The sequence below is a fragment of the Denticeps clupeoides genome, chromosome 5 (genome assembly GCF_900700375.1).
Source record: "Denticeps clupeoides chromosome 5, fDenClu1.1, whole genome shotgun sequence".
Lineage (NCBI taxonomy): Eukaryota > Metazoa > Chordata > Actinopteri > Clupeiformes > Denticipitidae > Denticeps > Denticeps clupeoides.
Window position 1 is genome coordinate 1509938 of NC_041711.1, and position 20013 is coordinate 1529950.

Consider the following 20013-nt stretch of genomic DNA (forward strand, 5'->3'; position numbering starts at 1 on the left):
AATGTTGCCCCGTGTCCCGGGCTCTGATTGGTCTCGAGTCTTCTTGCTGCACCGATGTGATCGGAAATCCTCAGATGGCCGGAGCTCCACTGAAGCTTCAGGACGCATCCAAATATGGAAGCACTTCTCCCGGTGAGCAGGAGGAAGGACGAGGGCAGAACGCGGAGATCTGGAGATCTTCCAGACAGTTTTATTTCTGGCCACAACCTATGCTGTGCTTCAACCGGTCCGTGTTGTGATTAAATTAGGAAGGCTCCGTCCTTCGGTGGCTGTGACACCAGCTTTTGGTTGAAAAGTCCTCTGAAGCCAACGCCTGGTCTGGTTCTCAGTTCCCGCTGGGAAGCGAGCAGCCAGTACAGATCGGGTACCGGCGGTTACAGAGCAGGGGGTGGGGCCTTCAACATGACTGACAGGTGGGACTTACCAGACACGGCCAACGTCTCTGCAACACCTTTAATGTCTATTTTAATGTCCTTCAAGAATGGGATGGTAATGAAACTTCATAATTCATGCAGACTAATTTAAACTTCAGAAACTGCTTATAGACAGTAAGTCCACCAGGGTTGTGAAAGCCGGAATACCGCGGTGGTGGTTATGAAGATCTGGTTCTGTTAAAGGAACAACACAGGACCGCGTGACTCTCAGGTGTTTATTGCAGAAGAGGAGAACAGCTGTTCTCTCCGTTCAAGTACAGCAGAAGAGGAAAAAGCGTTTCAAAGGCACGGCGTTTACACCTCCTGAAATCCACACTTTCCCCGTGAACCAGATGGTTTCACGTCGAGACCAATTAAACACACGACAGTCACATGCAGGCGCCTCCGTAACGTAGCAGAAAGGCTTAATACCCAGAGTGCATTGCGGCGAGATTTTACAGACGAGGCTCAGCCTGGGCAGAGACGAGCTTCAGAGCAGCCGTCCCAGAAGGTCCTGGTCCTCGTCAGGAGCTCCACGTCACTCGTCAGACTTGGGCTGCACTGCGGCCTCCAGGATTTTCTGGAAACGCAGCACCGCAGATGTTAATTTGATACCGAACACCAGAGACTTTCATAAAGACTGGACCAGGGTGGCACATCTACAGTCAATTTAAGTTTGACGTTTGGTTTAAAACCGTATAAACTCTTTATATATAAGCATTGGGTATTTCTCAATTCCAGAAGCCAAAGATGATTACAGCAAATACAAACAAAACTTTTCTTTTTAAAATGTGCCATTCTGATGGAGCATTTGATTTTAAGAGTGAATGGTGGGAAAGGACGGGCAGCGAAGGATTCGTAGGACTGTGCATGTCTCGCGTTCCTACTTCTTATTCCTAATTAAATCTATACAATTGAATTAGTCTTTTTTAATAGAAATAGCTAATGGGTTTTGGCAAAAATAAACCGGAACGAGGCGATCCTGAAGAAGCCCGCCGTATAAAGCTCATCATCGGAAGGCTGCTGGTTCGAATCCCGAGCCGCCAAGGTGCACCTTGACGAAGGTCCCGTCCCCACACGCTGCTCCACGGGCGCCTGTCATGGTGCCCACTGCTCACTAAGGGTAATGGTTAAATGCAGAGGACACGTTTTGACGTGCTGCAGTGTTCCATGATGACAATCGCCATGGTGATAAATAATATTCCCTGTTCACCAAATACTGTTACTTTACAGTTAAATATTATGTTAATTTGTTTAGAAACGTACATGTGAAGACGCCAACTAACCAAATTAGAACGTTCTCGGTGAATAATAATCCAGGATGATTCGAACCCCTGACACAGAGATCTGACCCCTTGTGAGACCCTCCATCTCCTGCAGCTCTCTTCTGTCTTGAAAGGAGGAACACGGCCTCGGCTCATCCGGGTTGAGCCGGGAGGAAGGTTCTCTGTTCATTCAGCCACGGCGTGTGCCGGTGGCTCCCAGACGGGAGGACGTGCGTCAGGCCCTCGCGGGATTCTGGGAAGTGACGGGCGCCCTCGATGTCCTCAGAAGAGAGAGCTTCTTGAGTCACTCCGAAGTCGCCGGCTGGCCGACCCGACCCGGTTTTCCGGCTCGTTTGTTCCCAGGAGGGACGACAGGCAGCTCACAGATCCGTGACCCGGTTCTTCCAGCTGTTCTTCACCAAGCAAGTCGCGTCGCATCATTCATGTGATTAAAATACAGCTTTCGTTTTTTTTGTGGCGGCCCGGCGGGTCCTGCAGCCCACTGGTTTCGGTCTACAGTAGAGTGGAATTCTACTAGAACGTTCTGTTCTAGAGCAAATTCTGTTCGCTCAGTTGAGGTAGTACACACATAAAAATGCGTCACTATGTGCTCTAGAACCAAAGCTCCTCGGGTACGCAGGACGCTCCTCAGTTCTCGCATTCTGGGGGTCTCGACCAGGCGACCACGCCCATAAAAATGCGTCGCTATGTGCTCTAGAACCAAAGCTCCTCAGGTACGCAGGACGCTCCTCAGTTCTCGCATTCTGGGGGTCTCGACCAGGCGACCACGCCCATAAAAATGCGTCGCTATGTGCTCTAGAACCAAAGCTCCTCAGGTACGCAGGACGCTCCTCAGTTCTCGCATTCTGAGGGTCTGGACCAGGTGACCACGCCCATCAAAATACGTCGCTATGTGCTCTAGAACCAAAGCTCCTCAGGTACGCAGGACGCTCCTCAGTTCTCGCATTCTGAGGGTCTGGACCAGGTGACCACGCCCATCAAAATACGTCGCTATGTGCTCTAGAACCAAAGCTCCTCAGGTACGCAGGACGCTCCTCAGTTCTCGCATTCTGGGGGCCTCGACCAGGCGACCACGCCCATAAAAATGCGTCGCTATGTGCTCTAGAACCAAAGCTCCTCAGGTACGCAGGACGCTCCTCAGTTCTCGCATTCTGAGGGTCTGGACCAGGTGACCACGCCCATCAAAATACGTCGCTATGTGCTCTAGAACCAAAGCTCCTCAGGTACGCAGGACGCTCCTCAGTTCTCGCATTCTGGGGGTCTTGACCAGGCGACCACGCCCATAAAAATGCGTCGCTATGTGCTCTAGAGCCAAAGTTCCTCGGGTACGCAGGACGCTCCTCAGTTCTCGGCTGCCCACTGCTCACTCAGGGTGATGGGTTAAATGCAGAGGACAAATTTCACTGTGTGCACTGTGTGCTGTGCTGCTGTGTATCACGTGTGACAATCACTTCACTTTCACATTTTACGTTCCATCCCTATGGCTTGTAAGCGGCATTCCCAGCATGCTTCACTCAGAGGACAGGTCAACTCCTGACTAAACAGAAGTTCTTCTGCTGACAGGCCAGGGCCTGATGGAGGGTGACGCTGCGGCCATCATTCCTCCGGCCTGCTTAAATCACACTGAGTGCTAATCAATGGCCCCGGCCCCGACTACGCCCCAAAAAATGTGGCCTCAGCAACACAGAAAACGGTCGAACGAAGGATGGATATTAGTAGTCATGATGCTGTTGCCACACTTCATGCAGAAAAGTAAAGGACCATACTGGGTCCAAGTGACGCACCAGTGGTGGTAAATCACAACCTAAACCATGGTCTCAGATATTAGGGTTCATACTTTATTCTAACCGCAAATAACTTATTAGTTGTTATCTGCAATTGGAAAAATATTAGCATAGACGGTCACTTGATATGAAATCTGCCAGGCCACCATGCAACACAGAAAATGAACCCGAATGCTGACTCCTCCCACTCACGTCTACACTTATCGTCCCAATGCTCCTCCCTCTGCTACTGATTGGGTGAGACACGCAGGATCTGAGCCAATCACTAGAATCACTAGACCCAATCAAAATCAATTCAACAGCGTTTTCGTACAAAATGTAGACGAGATGACACGGCATTGGCCACAACAGCAGAGCTTGGTCTCGTACTGGATTAAAAACGGGACGATTCTGAAGGGTTTCCGTCTTTTCATCTGTAATGGACCCAGCTGTAAGATTTATTAACCACTCAGTGGCTGCGGCCGGCGCTACGTGTCGACTGACTCGCCGTTCCATCGTGTGGATCAGGGGCGTCCAGAAGCATTTGTAATTCATCACGAGGCGGAGTAAAACCTCGCCACGGGACATGCGCTCGTCTCCAACTCGCCGGGCCAGGGGCGTGGCCCTGGATGAAAAGTGGGTCTGGGACAGTTATTGACCTCGCTGCGGCTTGCGCTGGAGTAGAAATTATAGCCCAGTTAATTACCTGAGATCTTTCCCTCCGTCTTTAATCCAATAAAAGCCTGTCAGGATGCCCGCTGCTCGGGCCACGCCCATCAATCTTAGCACAAACCGACTGACCGTCAGCAGCTGGCGGAATACGAGCGGCGTGCAACACTGACACGGTAAATCTGGATGTTCTCGCACAACGGGACATTGTGTGTGTGTGTGTGTGTGTGTGTAGAAGTCGTGGCTACACAATTCGCAGCTGATGATGAACATCTGCCTCTTACAGTGGGTGTATGTTTTAACATTTTAAATGATGAAATATGCTTCAGGAAAATTCAGTTTTTTATCAGCTGCATGTGGGTCCTGCTCTGCGTCCAGTGGTCCAGGACGGGCTCCAACACGTGGATGAAGTTGTAAGATGGGACTTCGCGGAGCCATGACATTTCTGTGCCTTTGTTTTGGAGATTCAACACCTCCGTTTTTGAATGTCTTTGCAACATTTGCCCGTCCTCCCCCGAGCCAAACGTGTGAGTTGTCGGCCGTCGGGACCGCCCACTCTCTTTGTCTTCCCCAGACGGGAGGCACCGGGGGCGTGACGTCAGAAACAACAGGTTCTGATTGGTCTGTGACAGCTTCCTGTAGGCCAGGTGTATAAAGATCTGTTCACATGTGGGGAAGGGACTTTTCTTTCTTTTTCAGCTGTTTTTCCATCGGAGGCCTTCCAGCTTACGAGTCTTTTCTCTCCTCCCATTTTTCTGCTGGATCAGGTGATGTCTCTGAAACTTAGTTCAGGCTGTTCTGTCTTTTCCTCCTGTCTCTCATTTTGGTTTTCTCTGTAACATTGGTACCTGTTTACATACAATATTCACATGTAACTGCAATAATAATCTACTGGGGTTAATAAATTAGAAACTGTTCATCTTCTAACCTCTATTGTGCCACGCCTATTTCTGCCAGGTAACATCAAGTTGGAGTGGTTTGAATAAAGTGCTTTTGTGTGTAGAGAGTTTTTTTACTCTGTTCTCCCGTTTTTACAAAGTGATAGCAGAAAGTGGGGGATAGCAGAATGTGTGTGTTTGTATTGTGTGTTGACATGGCCATCTGTGTGTGTTCAGTTTCTCTTTTGAGTGGCTTGAGAAGAGTGAGCTTCTCCTTTCATCACACACACACACACACACACACACACACAGAGGGACTCACTTTTTTCTTCAAGGCCTCCAGAGACTCGAACTCCAGGTGCGCCAGTTTGATCTGTATTTGCTTCGGGACGTCAGGGATCACAAAGGCCAGGATGCATTTAAAAGCCAGGAGGACGTGCTGCAAGAGGGACCAGTGAGAAGATGAGAAGAACATGCACAGCGAGGTGTGGAGAGGAGCTGTTCAGAAGAAATGGGGAGAGAAGAGAACGTCTCCGTTCCTCTGGTTAACGTAGGTTATGCTTTGGCTTGGATAATTACTGTAGGAAAAAAGAAGGTAAATATATTTTGGGAGGTTGAGACCCGTATTATTACTGGCCTGTTCGGTCCCGTTTCCCAGATCTGCAACACTGGGGTTCTAAAGAACCATGAGAGGAACCGGAGCCACAGGGTCACCCACCTCAACAGGGAAAGAGCTAGGAGCGTGGAAACGCACCTCGTAATCGATGCATCGCGATGCAGACGTGGACGATTCGGTATCGATCCAGTGCAGCACGTGATCGATTAGTTCATGATGACATCGCGCCGTGGTTTTCTAGTGGAAAAGTAGTGCCGGTAGTGACTGTGATCAGAGTACAGTGATGCTCCGGGACACCCTCTGACCGCCAGACGCGTCTTCGTAGCCGCGTTCGATTCGCGCTTCACTGACGCCCTTTGCTGGTTAAGACTTGTCTGGTGTTGAAAGCCTGTGTTGACGCTTTGTAGAAGAATTGATGGGATGAGTTGCATTGATAATCGGTAACCGTAATCGAATCGAATCGAATCGAATCGCGAGGCCACCTCTAGAAAGAGCAGGAACCTCCAGCAGGGTGGGAGGGGAGTTCTCGGTCCTGCATTGTGATTGGCTAACGTCTCGCAACATCATGACACCTGAGAGCATTTCTTTCATCACACATGGCCAGAAGGTCACATGACCAGCTGCTGCTGAATGACGTTGCTGAGGAACAACTGGATGGGAGATGAACGCTACTTTGCACAAGGTCCTGCTGTACCTTCACATATCAGAACTGGTGTGAAGGTCTTCTGACCACTGATCACCACAGTGATGCTCGGACCTTCATGTGAGGGTGGATCATCAGTCAGAACTGGTGATGATGATGTTGATTAATGGGGAAAATGCTCGCCGTTTCTCCCGGGCCCGGTGAAGGACCGACCGCCGCCAAACGCTTCAATTCCGCCTGATCTGGAGATTTGTGCTGTCGCCGTGGCTACGCTGTTGCCTGGTTACTGCACCGTGAAGCACGTCAGCGTGTAATTACCTGCGCATCACGGGCCTGAAAATAGTCCGAGTCTGGAGCAGGCTGGCGTCTGCATTCTACTGACCTGCGGCCATTCGCCACAGTCGCACTTCCTGTTTCCACACACACACACACACACACACACACACACACCTCACTCTAAATTTACCATCCACAGCATTTCACAATTCACACGCCGTTCTGCGTAAAAGAACAGGGACTGAAGGTTGTGCGTGGAACTCCGCGTGGAAGACGGGAGCTTCCTGTTCTGATATGATGCACGTCGACCGGGCAGAAATCGATGTGACCCAATTACCGAGCCAACTGTCCGCCGTTCCGTCTTCATCCGACGCAACGGCGAGAGGGGAGTGGCAGAAGCCCTAAACTCCGCCTCCTGCAGCCCAGATGAATTTTCCAGACTTTATCTGCGCATCTGCAGCATCCGCACGGCTGCTCGCGGATTTGCCTCCGAGGCAGAGGGCCGTGTGTGTCTGTGTGTGTGTGTGTGTTTGTCTGCAGCAGGACACATTTGCACATATTAGTGTCAGAACGGGAACTGTCCACACACACACACACACACACACACAGCTCATCTTCTTCAGCATCCCTCAGAGCTGCTGTTCAATGGCCATGCAGGACGTGTCCTCTGTAAAAGACTGAAGTCCAGAATCCACAAAAACAAAAGCTAATTTGCGCCCCCTATCGGCTTTTGATCATTACTATATTAATGAGAAGTAGTAGAATCTCTGATGCAGCAGACAACCAGACTCAACCAGACATTTTCAGCACTGGACAATTTTCTAATAAGTGACGGACGTTGTATTCGTATGAACTTCTAACATGTGCATGAATGATCATAAGAATTCCGATTACGGCACGTAATTACCTCCACCGACACCACCATGAGGATCAGATGCGTGTCCGACTCGGGGAAGTAGGCCTGCACCTGTGGTGACAGTCCGATCAGGGCACAGTTGGTCACCACGGCGATCACACTCATGGTCTCGAATGCCAACTGGAGGTCACAAGATGAAGAAACAGCGCGGTGTTAACTCAAGACGAGACGTTCCAGCGTTCTGCGTTCTGTTTCTTTGGACACGCCTGACCTGCCAGACCCCGATGTTCGCCGCAGGGACGGAAAACGGCCTTTTGAACACGTGGCACATCTTGAAGGCGTCGGAGTAAACCTCCGTCACGTTGTTGAGCACGACCAGCACCGCAGCCAGCGGGTAGACGCAGGAGAACAGGCTGACGTAGCCGAACAGGAGGAACTGCTCCAGGTAGTCATCAAATGTCCCCTTCACACACACACACACACACAGAGCTTTAAAGGTCCCCTGAAATTACATTTTTATTATCATTGGTCCCCTAACTCTGTATCTGAAGTCTCTTGGTGCAGAATTACAGCCACTTGGATTTCCCAGGATGCACCGTTTCACCGTCTGTAGCTTTCAATGCTAATGAGGAGGAGAGAGGCCTATAGAGGACGTTCGCGGAAATGACGTCATCAACACCGTTCACCAACCATGACGTTTGGCACAGACAGGAAGTACTGTGCGCTTTTCCAGAAAAAAAAAAAAAAAAAACCTCTCCTTATGACGTCATAAGGGGACAAATTTCAGATCCGACCATCTGAGCTGCCGCTCTTTGAATGGTGAAGCAGAACAACCAAAGCACTCTTTACACCCATCACCATTTCTAGCCACCGCAGGACCATAGACAGGCTAGAGAAACTCGTATTAAAAGTTTAACCATCTCACAGTCTCGTTTTGATGTCAGAGGACCTTTAACTTTTTTTGGACACTCCTACCAGGTAGGTGCTCATGTCGGCCTCCAGCTGGACCTGCTCTCGGAAGGGCAGCTCTTTATCTCCCATCACCCTCCACACGCGCCTGTGGGCCTTCTTGTTGCGTCTCCTCTGGAGCCAGTAGGGCAGGAAGGCTTCCATGATCTGGTTGAGGATCTGGGAGGTGATGAGGAGGGTGGCGAGGCTCTGGAACGCAAAAACGAACCAGTCACGTCGCCTGGCCGGTTCCAAAGAAGGGCCGGCGTGCAAAATTGGCTCACCTGGCGAAGCAGAACCATGTCCTGCATGACGAAAGCGATGTAGAACAGGGAGGCGAAGCAGTTGACGAAGTTGAACTGGGAGAATATCAACACACAGAGGCGACACGTGAGCGGAGGAAAGGTGACAAACGGAGGGAATCGTTCAGACCGATGTACCGTACCACCAAAACCTTCAGCACCAGGTGGTTCTGGTAGGACGATTCCAGCCGGTGGTTTTCTGGGCAAACAGAAGCCGGATTATAAAACGGAACCAGCGGGGTTTCGCCGGTTAACGTCCCAACTCACCCCAGTCGGTCAGGAACTCGGCAGCGTAGCGGTACGCCAGGTTCATGGCCTCGATGACCACGGCGTAGACGATGCTGGGCACGAACAGCAGCACGCTGGACAGGACGCCGGGCTCCGCCTCGTACGCGGACAGGGCCCACACCTCCATGCTGAAGTAGATCATCATGACGTGGAGGGACAGGTACAGGCACAGCAGCACGAAGGGCACCGACACCAGGTAGATCCTCAGCTGCCGCTTGGCGTTGGGGTAGATGGGTTCCTCTCGGCCGGTGACTGGGTTGAGGCCCAGGACTCCGTGGAAACCTGGGCGCGGCTCCTCGAAAGCCATTTTCCTGCTCAGCGTGCCCCACCCATACGCCAAGGTGGCGCTGCAGCGCTTCCAGACCTCCAGGAAGACAGTCGACCACACCAGGTTGAACACCGCGATCAGGACGTACTTGTCGTAGTTCTCCCAGTCGAAGAGGTAGTAAGGGATCCCCACTAGCGCCATGGGCACCAGGGCAAAGGTGAAGTACTCCAGGAAACCGAAGTAGAGCGCCAGACCCTCGCCAAAGTAGTGCCGGATGTCATCTGCACAGCAGAGGGGACAACGACCAACACGGAAAATAATTTACTGTGGTTCTGTGGTTGAATGGGTGCAAGTTGGTAGTAGGGTGGTAGTAGCCCAGTGGGTAACACACTCGCCTATGAACCAGAAGACCCGGGTTCGAACCCCACTTACTACCATTGTGTCCCCGAGCAAGACACTTAACCCTGAGTGTCTCCAGGGGGGGACTGTCCCTGTAACTACTGATTGTAAGGTGCTCTGGATGAGGGCGTCTGGTAAATACTGTAAATGTAAGTTGGAAACAGTGACATCTACTGGCCGCGGTGGGAAGCTTTTCTGACCCCTGGTGGCTGAACGAGGAACAGCAGCTGAGGTCACGCCGGAAATTTCAACATTGATTACTGGACGATGGCGTCCTTTCATCCATGGCGTCCTTTTAGCACTGTCCTGAGCCAGAGAGTCAAAGTCTTTTCCTCAAATCTTATCTGACGGCCTGTAATCAATGCAGAAGACGATTGGGATGGACCGGCCGAATCACACACACACACACGGACTCCTGAGCTGAGCTCCTGTCATGTAGGACAGAACGTCACAAACAAATAGGTGTTCGTGGAGATCAGATTGTGCACTGATGTGACAGATTTGGAATGTAAGTGTAAAAAAAAAAAAAAAAAAAAATGTGTCCTCTGTATTTAAACATCACCCTTGGTGACAGTGGGCACCATGACAGGTGCCCGGGGAGCAGTGTGTGGGGACGGGACCTTCATCAAGGGGACCTCAGTGGCTCCCTGGCGGTTCGGGGTTCGAACCGGCAACCTTCTGATCATGGGGCCGCTTCCTTAACCACTAGGCCACCGCTGCCCCCAAGAGTGGAGATCCAGGGAAGAAGGAACTGTGGCTGATTAGGAGATAACTTGCTGAGGGTTCGATGAAATAAAAATGTGACACGAAACTGAAAGAGAGCAGTGACCAGCAGGTCACCTACCGAGTGGCTGGAACGACAGCTTGATCCTTCTGTACCACGAGAACGAGAGTCTCTTCAGTTCCTCTTTGTCGTGAAGGGGGAAGACCTGGACCAGAATGCTGTGCGACTGAAGTCTGCGAACTGGAATAAAAGACCAGGACTGAGGCAGCTGCTGAACGTGAAGGGACCAGGATGAACTTGATCTAATGAGGTCTTACTGATGGATTTCCCAGGATACAGCTTGGCTTTGGGATATCCCGGCACGTGAGCCTCGTCTCTGGCCCTCAGGGTGTCCAGCTCGTGCTTGATGATGTACTGGCACTCGGCTGCACTCAGGAACCCGTCTCCGTCCCCTGAGCGGCACGACACAACACAGGTTCTTTAGGACGTGGATCGAGAACCTCACCTCATCGTTTCTATGCAGGACCTGGCGTCACCTTGAAAGTCTCTGAAACGCTCCCGGTTGCTGAAGGTGAACCCGCGCATGGAGCCGTCGTGGAATTCCTTAAAAAGGCCGACCTCCTCGGCGCCGCGCAGGAGCCGGTGCCAGGTGGAGCCCACCAGGAAGACGTTGGGGTTGGTCTTCTGGTCGTCCCGCCCTCCGATCTGCAGCTGCTGCACCAGGAGCTCCGCCCCTGAGTGTTCAGGAATTTGGGTCGCACCCACATAACCACGTGACCTCCGACAAAGCGAACCTCCTGCTCCTTATCACGGGCAGGTTCGCAGGTGGATGGGCGCGGCCGGGCGTGGCCGACCTACCTCCATTTCGCTCGTCGTCTCTGATCCTGCCGAGTAACCAGGTGACGGCTTCTTCTTTGGCGTGTGTGGCCAGCTCCAGCACGACCAGCGGAGCGAAGGCGGCGCCGCCAGCGTCCGAAGCTCTCAGGTCCATCTGCATGGTGGTGGCCGGATCTGCAGGAAAGCGGGAGTGAACTTCATCCAGACCCTCATAAACCAGATCCAAGCATACGCTGGCATATTCAAACGTATGAAAACGAAATACAGCATGGTAGTGGCCTAGTGGGTAAAACACTCGCCTACGAACCAGAAGACCCAGGTTCAAACCCCACTTACTACCATCGTGTCCCTGAGCAGGACACTTAACCCTGAGTGTCTCTAGGGGGGGGGACTGTCCCTCTAACTACTGACTGTAAGTCTCTCTGGATAAGGGCGTCTGGTAAATGCTGTAAATGTAAATGTACATGATTAAAGTGTCCGGGCGCCGGTCATGTCTGCCCACTGCTCACCAAGGTGACGGTTAAAAGCAGAGGACACGTTTCATGAGGACCGTCCCTTCACTTTCACTCCACTCCCCATCAGATCCTCTCTCCCACACTTCAAGTAGGAATTATACCTTCGATTAATCACGATTAATCAGATTAACAGGGACTCATTCCTGAAACTAAAGCTTACGCTAATGAATTCCATGCAAAATGGCCAATTAATTGGTAGTAGCCTAGCGGGTTACCCGGGTTCGAACCCCACTTACTACCATCGTGTCCCTGAGCAGGACACTTAACCCTGAGTGTCTCCAGGGGGGGACTGTCCCTGTAACTACTGATTGTAAGTCCCTCTGGATAAGGGCGTCTGGTAAATGCTGTAAATGTGTAAAAGGCCTGAATAGTGCCGAAACCTCCCTCCTGTCAGCTGACAAGGCTGCTCTGCTATTTATGGACTCGGTTTAAGTTGCATAGTGTTGCCACGTGACCTTTCAACTTTCAAAGTGACCCGTTTTTAAGCGAAGACCGGTTTATTCTCGGGGTACCTCTGGGCTAGATCAGCTCCTTGCAGGGGTTTGCAGTAAAAAGTACAGCATGGTGCGGTACAGGTGACGGCACCCGGAGCTCCAGGCCCCGAGACGCGGAACTCACCGGCTCTGCCCGTCTGCGCAACTTCACGGCGGAACGTCAGAGGCGCGTCGGGGACCCATGGACCGAGTCCCGACGTGCGACACCGCGGCGCTCCACGTCACGGAGCCGACAGTCGGACGGGGAGGCTTTTCCGCGAACGCCCGACGCGCCCCGCCGCACGCTGCTGAACACGCCCAACACAGCAACGCTTTTCCCCGGCAGCTACGCAAACGTCACGACTGACGGCAAAACTGGTCAAAGGGTGACAAGTGGCGCAAACTGAGCATCAGTTGAAGTTTTGTAGTTAAATAGTTTTTTCGGCGTCCGGCCTTTAATTAGGCGTCGTTGGCCGTTCGTGGTTATGTTGCCAGTTGTCGCGAAAGAACGAAGTCAGCCAAAATCACAAAATGAACCAGCGCTTTTATGATTATTATTTTCTTTTTGGTTTTTAATTATTTGCAAAGAGAGGCCGGCTATTTTTCGCGCATCTGCCGCGTCGGTCGCCGTGCGGACAGACGGTCGGCGGGTCGCGTTGATAGACGGCGGATCTGGCAACACCGGCTCGGCGCCCCGCCCCGCCCCTGACGTCACGCTGCGCGCCGAGCGGGGAGAAAATGGCCGAGCGGGCAGCGCCAGCGGAGAGAGGGTGAGTCTCCGCACACCCGCCGCGGACACCCGGAGCTGACACCCGAACAGCGACTGCAGGTTCTATGCGCTTCTCTTGTTCGTCTTGTCGCTGATTAGTTTGTTTGGCGTGTTGTGAAGGTTCTAAACTTCTCCAGTCCGTGTGTTAAAGCGTGAAAACTTTCTCGAGGTGGGCTTGATGAAAGTTTTGCCCGCTGCGGGGCTCGAACCCGGTTCTGACGTGTGTGAATGTCTGCTCCCTCTCGCTCCAGACCGCTTGTACGCTTTCTGGGCGCCTACAGCCTCGTCCACAGTGTGCTGGGACTCCTGACGTCCAGGATGAGGTAAGAGTTCCTCTTGTGTTCTACTGGAGCGTCTCCAGGGGCTGCTGAGGTTCTTCAGCTGGTGGAGCCATGGTGGGTTCCGTCTCACCTGTTCTGTCCCCCCCCCCCCCCCCCCCCGGCAGGTCCTGGTGGATCGCCAGCTGGCTGCCCTCCTGGTGCCCGACGTCGCTGCACCAGCTGAAGGACGCGGAGGAGAAGATGCTGCAGAGTGAGTCTGGACCGTCCCCTCCTCGCGCCTAGAACGGCACGGCACGGACGTTCTCTCTCGTTCTCCTCGCAGATGTGAAAAGCTCCATGTCCAAGAGGCTGGTGTCCATCGCCAATGGAGACGCGTTGTGGACGCTGGCGCTCGGCGGCCCGGCCGGGCCGGAGTCGCGGACGCCGCTGGTCCTGCTGCACGGGTTCGGCGGCGGCGTGGGCCTGTGGACGCTCAACCTGGACGCCCTGTGCCAGCAGAGGCCCGTCTACGCCCTCGACCTCCTGGGCTTCGGCCAGAGCAGCCGGCCCGTCTTCGGCAGCGACGCCCAGGAGGCCGAGCTGCAGTTCGTGGAGTCCATCGAGCAGTGGAGGGTCTCCGTGGGGCTGGAGGACATGGTCCTGCTGGGCCACAACCTGGGAGGGTACCTGGCCGCGGCGTACGCCCTCAAGTACCCCGCCAGGTGGGCTGCACGCGCCATGACGTCCAAATCGAGAGACCAACTCAGCTGATCTCGTCTGTCCGCGTTACGAATCGGGGGAAAAGTCACAAAGTGTTTCTTAGAAACGGTGGAGGAGCGTTCCACAGCAGATAAATGGTCTCCCTGTTCCCGAAGCCGGATAAGATAACGGATTATCAGCGTTTTGTATGGATCTAACTCGGCGTTCACCTCCGCCCTGCACTCCGCTCCAGCCACGCTCGCTATGGCGTCCAGCTGCCATTTTAGTCCAGTCAGAGGTTTCAGTCGACTAAAAATCGAGATTTTTAATTTTTTATTATTATTTCAGAATCTATGAAAATCTTTTTTGACTAAAACATTTTTTTTTTTTTTGACCCAGTAGAACAGACGGACAGAACAGAGGAAATAACATCTTGTTTAAATCAACGAAAATGAAGACATTTTAGTATAGTTTTTATCTTACAATCAACACAATTTTAATCAATACCACACGATTACGTTCGTTATCGTTACATGACCAGCATTTAAGTCCAATTTTCATGGACTAAGACATTTTGTCATGAACGTAGTTGACAGAAACGACCCCCGTCGTTGCTTCCCGCCGGGCGTGAGGAGGATGCTGCGCCACACCTGGGCTGTTAGTCCAGAATGAGGAAGTAGGCGGAGTGAGAGATGTCAATCATGCCTACAGGCTCCTCCCCTTTTAAAAATGTTGTTGATTTAAAGAAAACAAAAACCATTAAAATGTTCTGGGTGTCAGAAATAATTGCACACCAACAAAATGGGACTGGGTGGGAGGGTAGTTCGGGCAAACCAGCCTTTTCCTGCTGGTGTTCCGGTAAATCCGTATGGGCATTTTTCACCGATCTCGCCTTCCGTCCTGTCCGCTGGTTAGAGTGAAGCATCTGGTTTTCGTGGAGCCGTGGGGTTTTCCTGAGCGGCCGGACCCCAGTGACCAGGAGAGACCCATCCCAGTGTGGATCAAAGCCCTGGGTGCCATGCTGAGCCCTTTCAACCCACTTGCTGGACTCCGGGTGGCGGGACCTCTTGGTATGGCATATATGATGACCTCTGACCTCTCTTTGTGTGTGGGTTCCTTTCTCTGGACTTTTCACCCCTAGCCGCTCTGGTCTTCAGGTCCAACCCTCGTGCAGACGTTGAGGCCGGACTTCAAGAAGAAGTACACGTCCATCTTCAGTGACAACACGGTGACCGAGTACATCTACCATCTCAACGTGCAGACGCCCAGGTCAGTGTCGCTCTGCCAGTGGCGCCGAGGTGTCCTGGGACAGCCAACTGAAGGGACAGTGTTGGTGTGTGTGTGTGTGTGTGTTAGTGGTGAGAGTGCCTTCAAGAACATGACCATCCCGTATGGCTGGGCGAAGCGGCCCATGCTGCAGAGAGTCGGTCTGATTGACGCCGACATCCCCATGACCGTCGTCTACGGCTCGCGCTCCAGCATAGACGGCAACTCTGGCACTTCCATAAGAGAACTGAGGCCCAACTCGCACGTGGAGATCATCGTGAGTCCGCCGCTTTATCTACGTGTAGAGACTTCCTGACGTAGAGACCTGAGTCTTCTCCCCGTCTTCTCCTCAGTCCATCCGTGGGGCGGGCCACTACGTCTACGCTGACCAGCCCGACGACTTCAACCAGGAGGTGCTCCAGGTCCTCGCCTCGGTGAGTTGAGGGCAAGCGACGTGCCGATGGCGTGGAGGAGGTCCATCACGGCGCCTCCACCTCCTCCTGCCTTCTTCTCCTGTCTTCTCCTGTCTTCAACGGCGAGCCTTCAGGAACCCTTCAGGACTCTTCCAGGAACCCGTGAACTCTGATGTGGACCGCGTTCCGAGGTGGAACCCCGCCGCTTCAACGCTCATTACGTGTTACATGAACATTGCGAGGTCCAGGAACCGCGTGTTCTGTGATGTTCAGGTGTGGCTGGATCAGAAAATAAAAACGTAGCATTTACAGAAGCGTGCGGCGTTTTTATTGGCGGGAAGGTCTCGCGTCGAAGCGCTTAAAATGGATGTAGGACCTCGCTCCACCTCGCTGGTTGTGCAACTGTTGGGCGTGGCCGCTGATGGTAAATCTGTAAAATTAGCTCGGGTGGCTCCACCGTAATTCTGTACGAGGACCATGGCTCTTGATTTCAGCGTTGCCGTTTTATAGGAACGGCCTCTTGGGGGGTCGGAGTGATTTCGTTTTAATCCGGGGGGGACGGTTGTGAAATATCGGTGACAGTTCAGAACTGAGCTCCTCTCCTCACCCTTCACCCGATAACCGGGTACGTGTTTCAGTGCGGGGTAAAGAGGAAGAATTGCTGCTGGTGCGTCACCCGGTGGTGGCTGCAGTTCCACCGTCTGTCCGCTAGAGGGCGGACGTGTCCAGAAGGGGCTTCCATGGTGGAACAGCTGCATGCAAGTCTCACCGAGTGGGATGGAGTGGAGAAGAGCTCGCCACCTCTGGACGCACATTCTTTGTCTCCTGCCTGCCTGTAGAAGAGGGGCGGCGTGACAACGTCCTCCAGGGACAGCTGGGCGAAGACAGACTTGCTCTGTCCTTGTAGGTGTTATCAGAATCAAGAAATTTTCTTCTGTGCGATATACCGCAGAGAACCAAATATCATACCCGTACGCAGGAAACTACAAACTGCGACCAGGATCAGATTGTACAGATTCTAAACAAGACGTCATGTCCACGATGCCAAATAAACTATAGCGGTCGAGTATGGAGGCAGGACCGAGCAGCATTGGGGACATGGTCCATGGTGTTTTATAGATCAGCTGTTTATTAGGGTGATCACGTGAGGGAAGAAACTGCAGACCTTTGCCCATGGGGTGTGTGTGCGCGCGTGCATGAAAGCCTTATGAATGACGTGTGTGTGTGTGTGTGTGTGTGTGTGTGTGTGTAGTATGGATTGTGAGTCTCTCCAATGCCCAGTCGTGCACATCCTCCCACCATCTCAGCCCTGCAACACACACACACACACACACAATATTGTGAACGCGCACCGCTCTTCTCGACACACACACTCTACAGTACAGATGAGGATCGTGTGTCTACAGTACGGAACGTTGTGCTCCGTACAGGGCGGGGTCACTGTGACTGGGCGTCTCTGAGCTTTGCAGGGATGTAAAGGGTCTTGACTGTAAAGTGATGCTAACGGCGACAGGGACCCGAGAGCAAAGCACCATGGGTCGCCGCGACACAAGGGGAGGTCCTCGCCGAGCCCAGGGCAGACAGAGTTCTGCTGGGTTGCTAGGTTACCAGTCTGGCGCCTGTATTAGATCTAATTTATTACATTTTCTTTCTGCTCTCTCTCTCTCACACACACACACACATTCTCTCTATCTCTCTCTCTCTCGCTCGCTCTCTCTCTCTCTGTCTGTCTTCTGTCTGTTTCTCTGCCGTAGCCAGAATGAACTGCCGTACACCACCAAGCGGCTCATTCCTGGCCTGAGGGAAACATCCTATTATGTCACACTCTGCTGGAGGTGTGCGTGCACACACACACACACACACACACACACACTCTGACTTCTCGCACTGCCCGCTTTAATATGCTGCAGTGTTGCAAGCACACGCGTACGTTGGAGTCTGATAAGGCAGTGTGAGCTTCAGCAGTCCAGATCCGTGCTGCAGGTGACCTCACGGTACAGGAACCGGGCCGTCAGGTTGGCGTCAGCCATCAGTGCGGACCATGACGACTCGATTATGTCATCAGACTCGCCCGTACGCTCTTCGTCTCTCTCTAATCTGGGCGGTGGCTGAACGAAGCGCCAATGTCACCTGGGTGCACCGCTTCATTAAATGAAAGAAAAACCCTGATAACGTATTACTGATGTAAAGAAGTGAAAATTCCTACTACGGCGTGGAGAGCCACCCAACGCACGCTCCACACGGCAGTTCATACGTACAAACTCATTACACACCCAGCGGCCGTATGTGCTGACAACAATGCCGTAAATACAGGACTGTGTGTGTGTGTGTGTGTGTGTGTGTGTGTGTGGGGCTCGTTCCTGCCAGCCGTGCACTAAAAGGCGTAATGCTTCCTGAGGAGCTGCCCAGGGCCGCATTATTCCAGGCTGCACATTGATTTAGCGAACGCTGAGTCCGGCGGCTCCAGCCCGACTTCCTGTCACGAAGCCGCAGGGTGATCTCCCAAATGCAATTAGGCGCCGTCCAAAGTGCATTTTCAGGAAGACGCTGGGAGTAGAGAAGGGGCGCGCCTTGCACCCGACTCCAAGCGGCCCTCGTTCCGAGTAGAAGTGGGTGAGGGCCACGCTGTAAAAATGCACCGTCTCTCGTCTACTCTGGACGGTGGGGTGTAATGAAGGGAAAACTGCACCATCGCTGTGATCAATAGCGCCTAATTTCACCCGGACGCCTGTTACTGTTGTGAAATGCTGATGGTGCCAGACGAGCCCATTCTGCTTGTACGCCGTTTTACCAAATTGGAATAATTTTGCGGCGTTTTTGGAAGATCAGAGTTGAACCGGCAGCAGTTCTCCATTGTTTGGAGAACAATGTACACGGGATCTATACTCAAATTCAAATTTTATTGATCACATACACAGTCGAACACGGTATGATTTACATTTACATTTACAGCATTTATCAGACGCCCTTATCCAGAGCGACTTACAATCAGTATTTACAGGGACAGTCCCCCCCTGGAGCAACTCAGGGTTAAGTGTCTTGCTCAGGGACACAATGGTAGTAAGTGGGATTCGAACCCGGGTCTTCTGGTTCACAGGCGAGTGTGTTACCCACTAGGCTACTACCACCCTGATATGATGTGCAGTGAAATGCTTTAGCGACTGTACAGACCTCAATATTGCAAATATAACCAAATATTACACTTTTACATCTTTAACATGAAACATAAAATATGTGTATACTGGTACGTGTTTAAACGGGATTAACTGGCAGCAGCAGGAGGATTCTGGGAGAGTCCAGACTCGCTGACCCTCCCCCATAACATCCGTCCCGCGTAATGCGCGCCTTTTGTTGGCTGCCATCTTTTTATTTCTCACCCCCAGCGCTCGCGGAGCAGTGAAATGGACGGGCGGGCGGCGAGGCCGCGTGAGGACGGATGGCCGGGTGCGGTGTCTGGACACGTTTCATAAATACGGTGTATTCGGGGCTGTGAGGAGGTGTCAGGATGGAGGTTTCCGCCTCCATCAGCAGAATGCCGTCGGAAATCCGATGCCGTTACACGTTTTTTTTAATCAGCTGAAAGAAACCCAGAAGGTTCGGTTTACTTGCAGAGATACACTGGACAGTTCTGGAATATCTCAGACAAAAGTATTTTTCACCGTGATGCACAGCCATGAAAGGCGCCTGGGGAGCAGTGTGTGGGGATGGTACCCCGATCGGTTTGGGGTTCGAACTGACAGCCTTGCGAGACCACCACAACGTCATGCCTTCCAGAGTCGATAGGTTCCATCATCTACATGTCATCATACGCATCATTGTACCATCTACATACCTGTCATACTCGAGTTTAGTAGATCAGGAGTGTAAAATGAGGACGTCCTCCAGGATTAGGGTAGGTGGACCCAGGTTAGGAGGTCAGCCTCGTCCGAACGGACGTTAGAAATGAACGCCCTCTAAACGACAACACCATTTATTTCTTATGTAGCCCAAAACGGGCTTTGACAGGCCCTACAGTTGACACCCCCACACTTGACCCTTGACACACAAGGAAAAGCTCCACAGAAAAAAAACTGTAGGAGAGAGAAAAAAGAAAGGAAGAAACGTTGGGAAGGAGTGATACAGAGAGGGACGGCTGTCCAGGGTAGAGTGAGCCCGCGAGTAGTGTCCATTATGATGTTACTGGTCCATTTGAAGATCCCTGAAGCTGTGGTTGTTACGGTGGTGGTGGCTGTGGTGACCCTCTGGTTCATTCCTTTAGCAGCTGGCAGGAACCAGGATTTATCTGGTTGTGAAACGGCATGCATGTGTTTGCTGTGCTTTGTAGCTGCGTTTGATTGCCGTCACACTGGCATTCGCTTGATGCCGTTGCACAATTTTGGCAGAAATTGACCATTGGATGCATTATCTGACGCCATCCAACCAATCAAAAGCCGGTGCTGAATGTCTATGTGG

The 20013-nt window shown here is 52.4% G+C and overlaps 2 protein-coding genes across 3 annotated transcripts; one reads left to right on the plus strand and one right to left on the minus strand.

Moving 5' to 3' along the window:
- Positions 1-631: 631 nt before the first annotated feature.
- ano10a (anoctamin 10a) lies at positions 632-12780 on the minus strand. Its single transcript, XM_028982111.1, has 13 exons — positions 12300-12780; positions 11188-11340; positions 10866-11063; positions 10647-10781; positions 10450-10569; positions 8918-9487; positions 8794-8849; positions 8633-8707; positions 8376-8558; positions 7672-7863; positions 7452-7580; positions 5332-5448; positions 632-993 (listed from the first exon to the last, which is right to left on the minus strand). The coding sequence occupies exons 2-13, from the start codon at positions 11324-11326 to the stop codon at positions 952-954; spliced, it is 1956 nt and encodes a 651-aa protein (XP_028837944.1). The 5' UTR covers positions 11327-11340; positions 12300-12780; the 3' UTR covers positions 632-951.
- Positions 12072-15875, plus strand: abhd5a (abhydrolase domain containing 5, lysophosphatidic acid acyltransferase a). 2 transcript variants are annotated; one of them, XM_028982115.1, is made up of 8 exons: positions 12072-12924; positions 13175-13246; positions 13369-13454; positions 13527-13905; positions 14798-14952; positions 15040-15151; positions 15239-15425; positions 15502-15875. In XM_028982115.1, the coding sequence occupies exons 1-8, from the start codon at positions 12893-12895 to the stop codon at positions 15589-15591; spliced, it is 1113 nt and encodes a 370-aa protein (XP_028837948.1). In that variant the 5' UTR covers positions 12072-12892; the 3' UTR covers positions 15592-15875. The 2 variants fall into 2 exon arrangements, with proteins under 2 accessions (XP_028837948.1, XP_028837950.1); XM_028982117.1 differs by having other exon boundaries at positions 12075-12983.
- The last annotated feature ends 4138 nt before the right edge of the window (positions 15876-20013 follow it).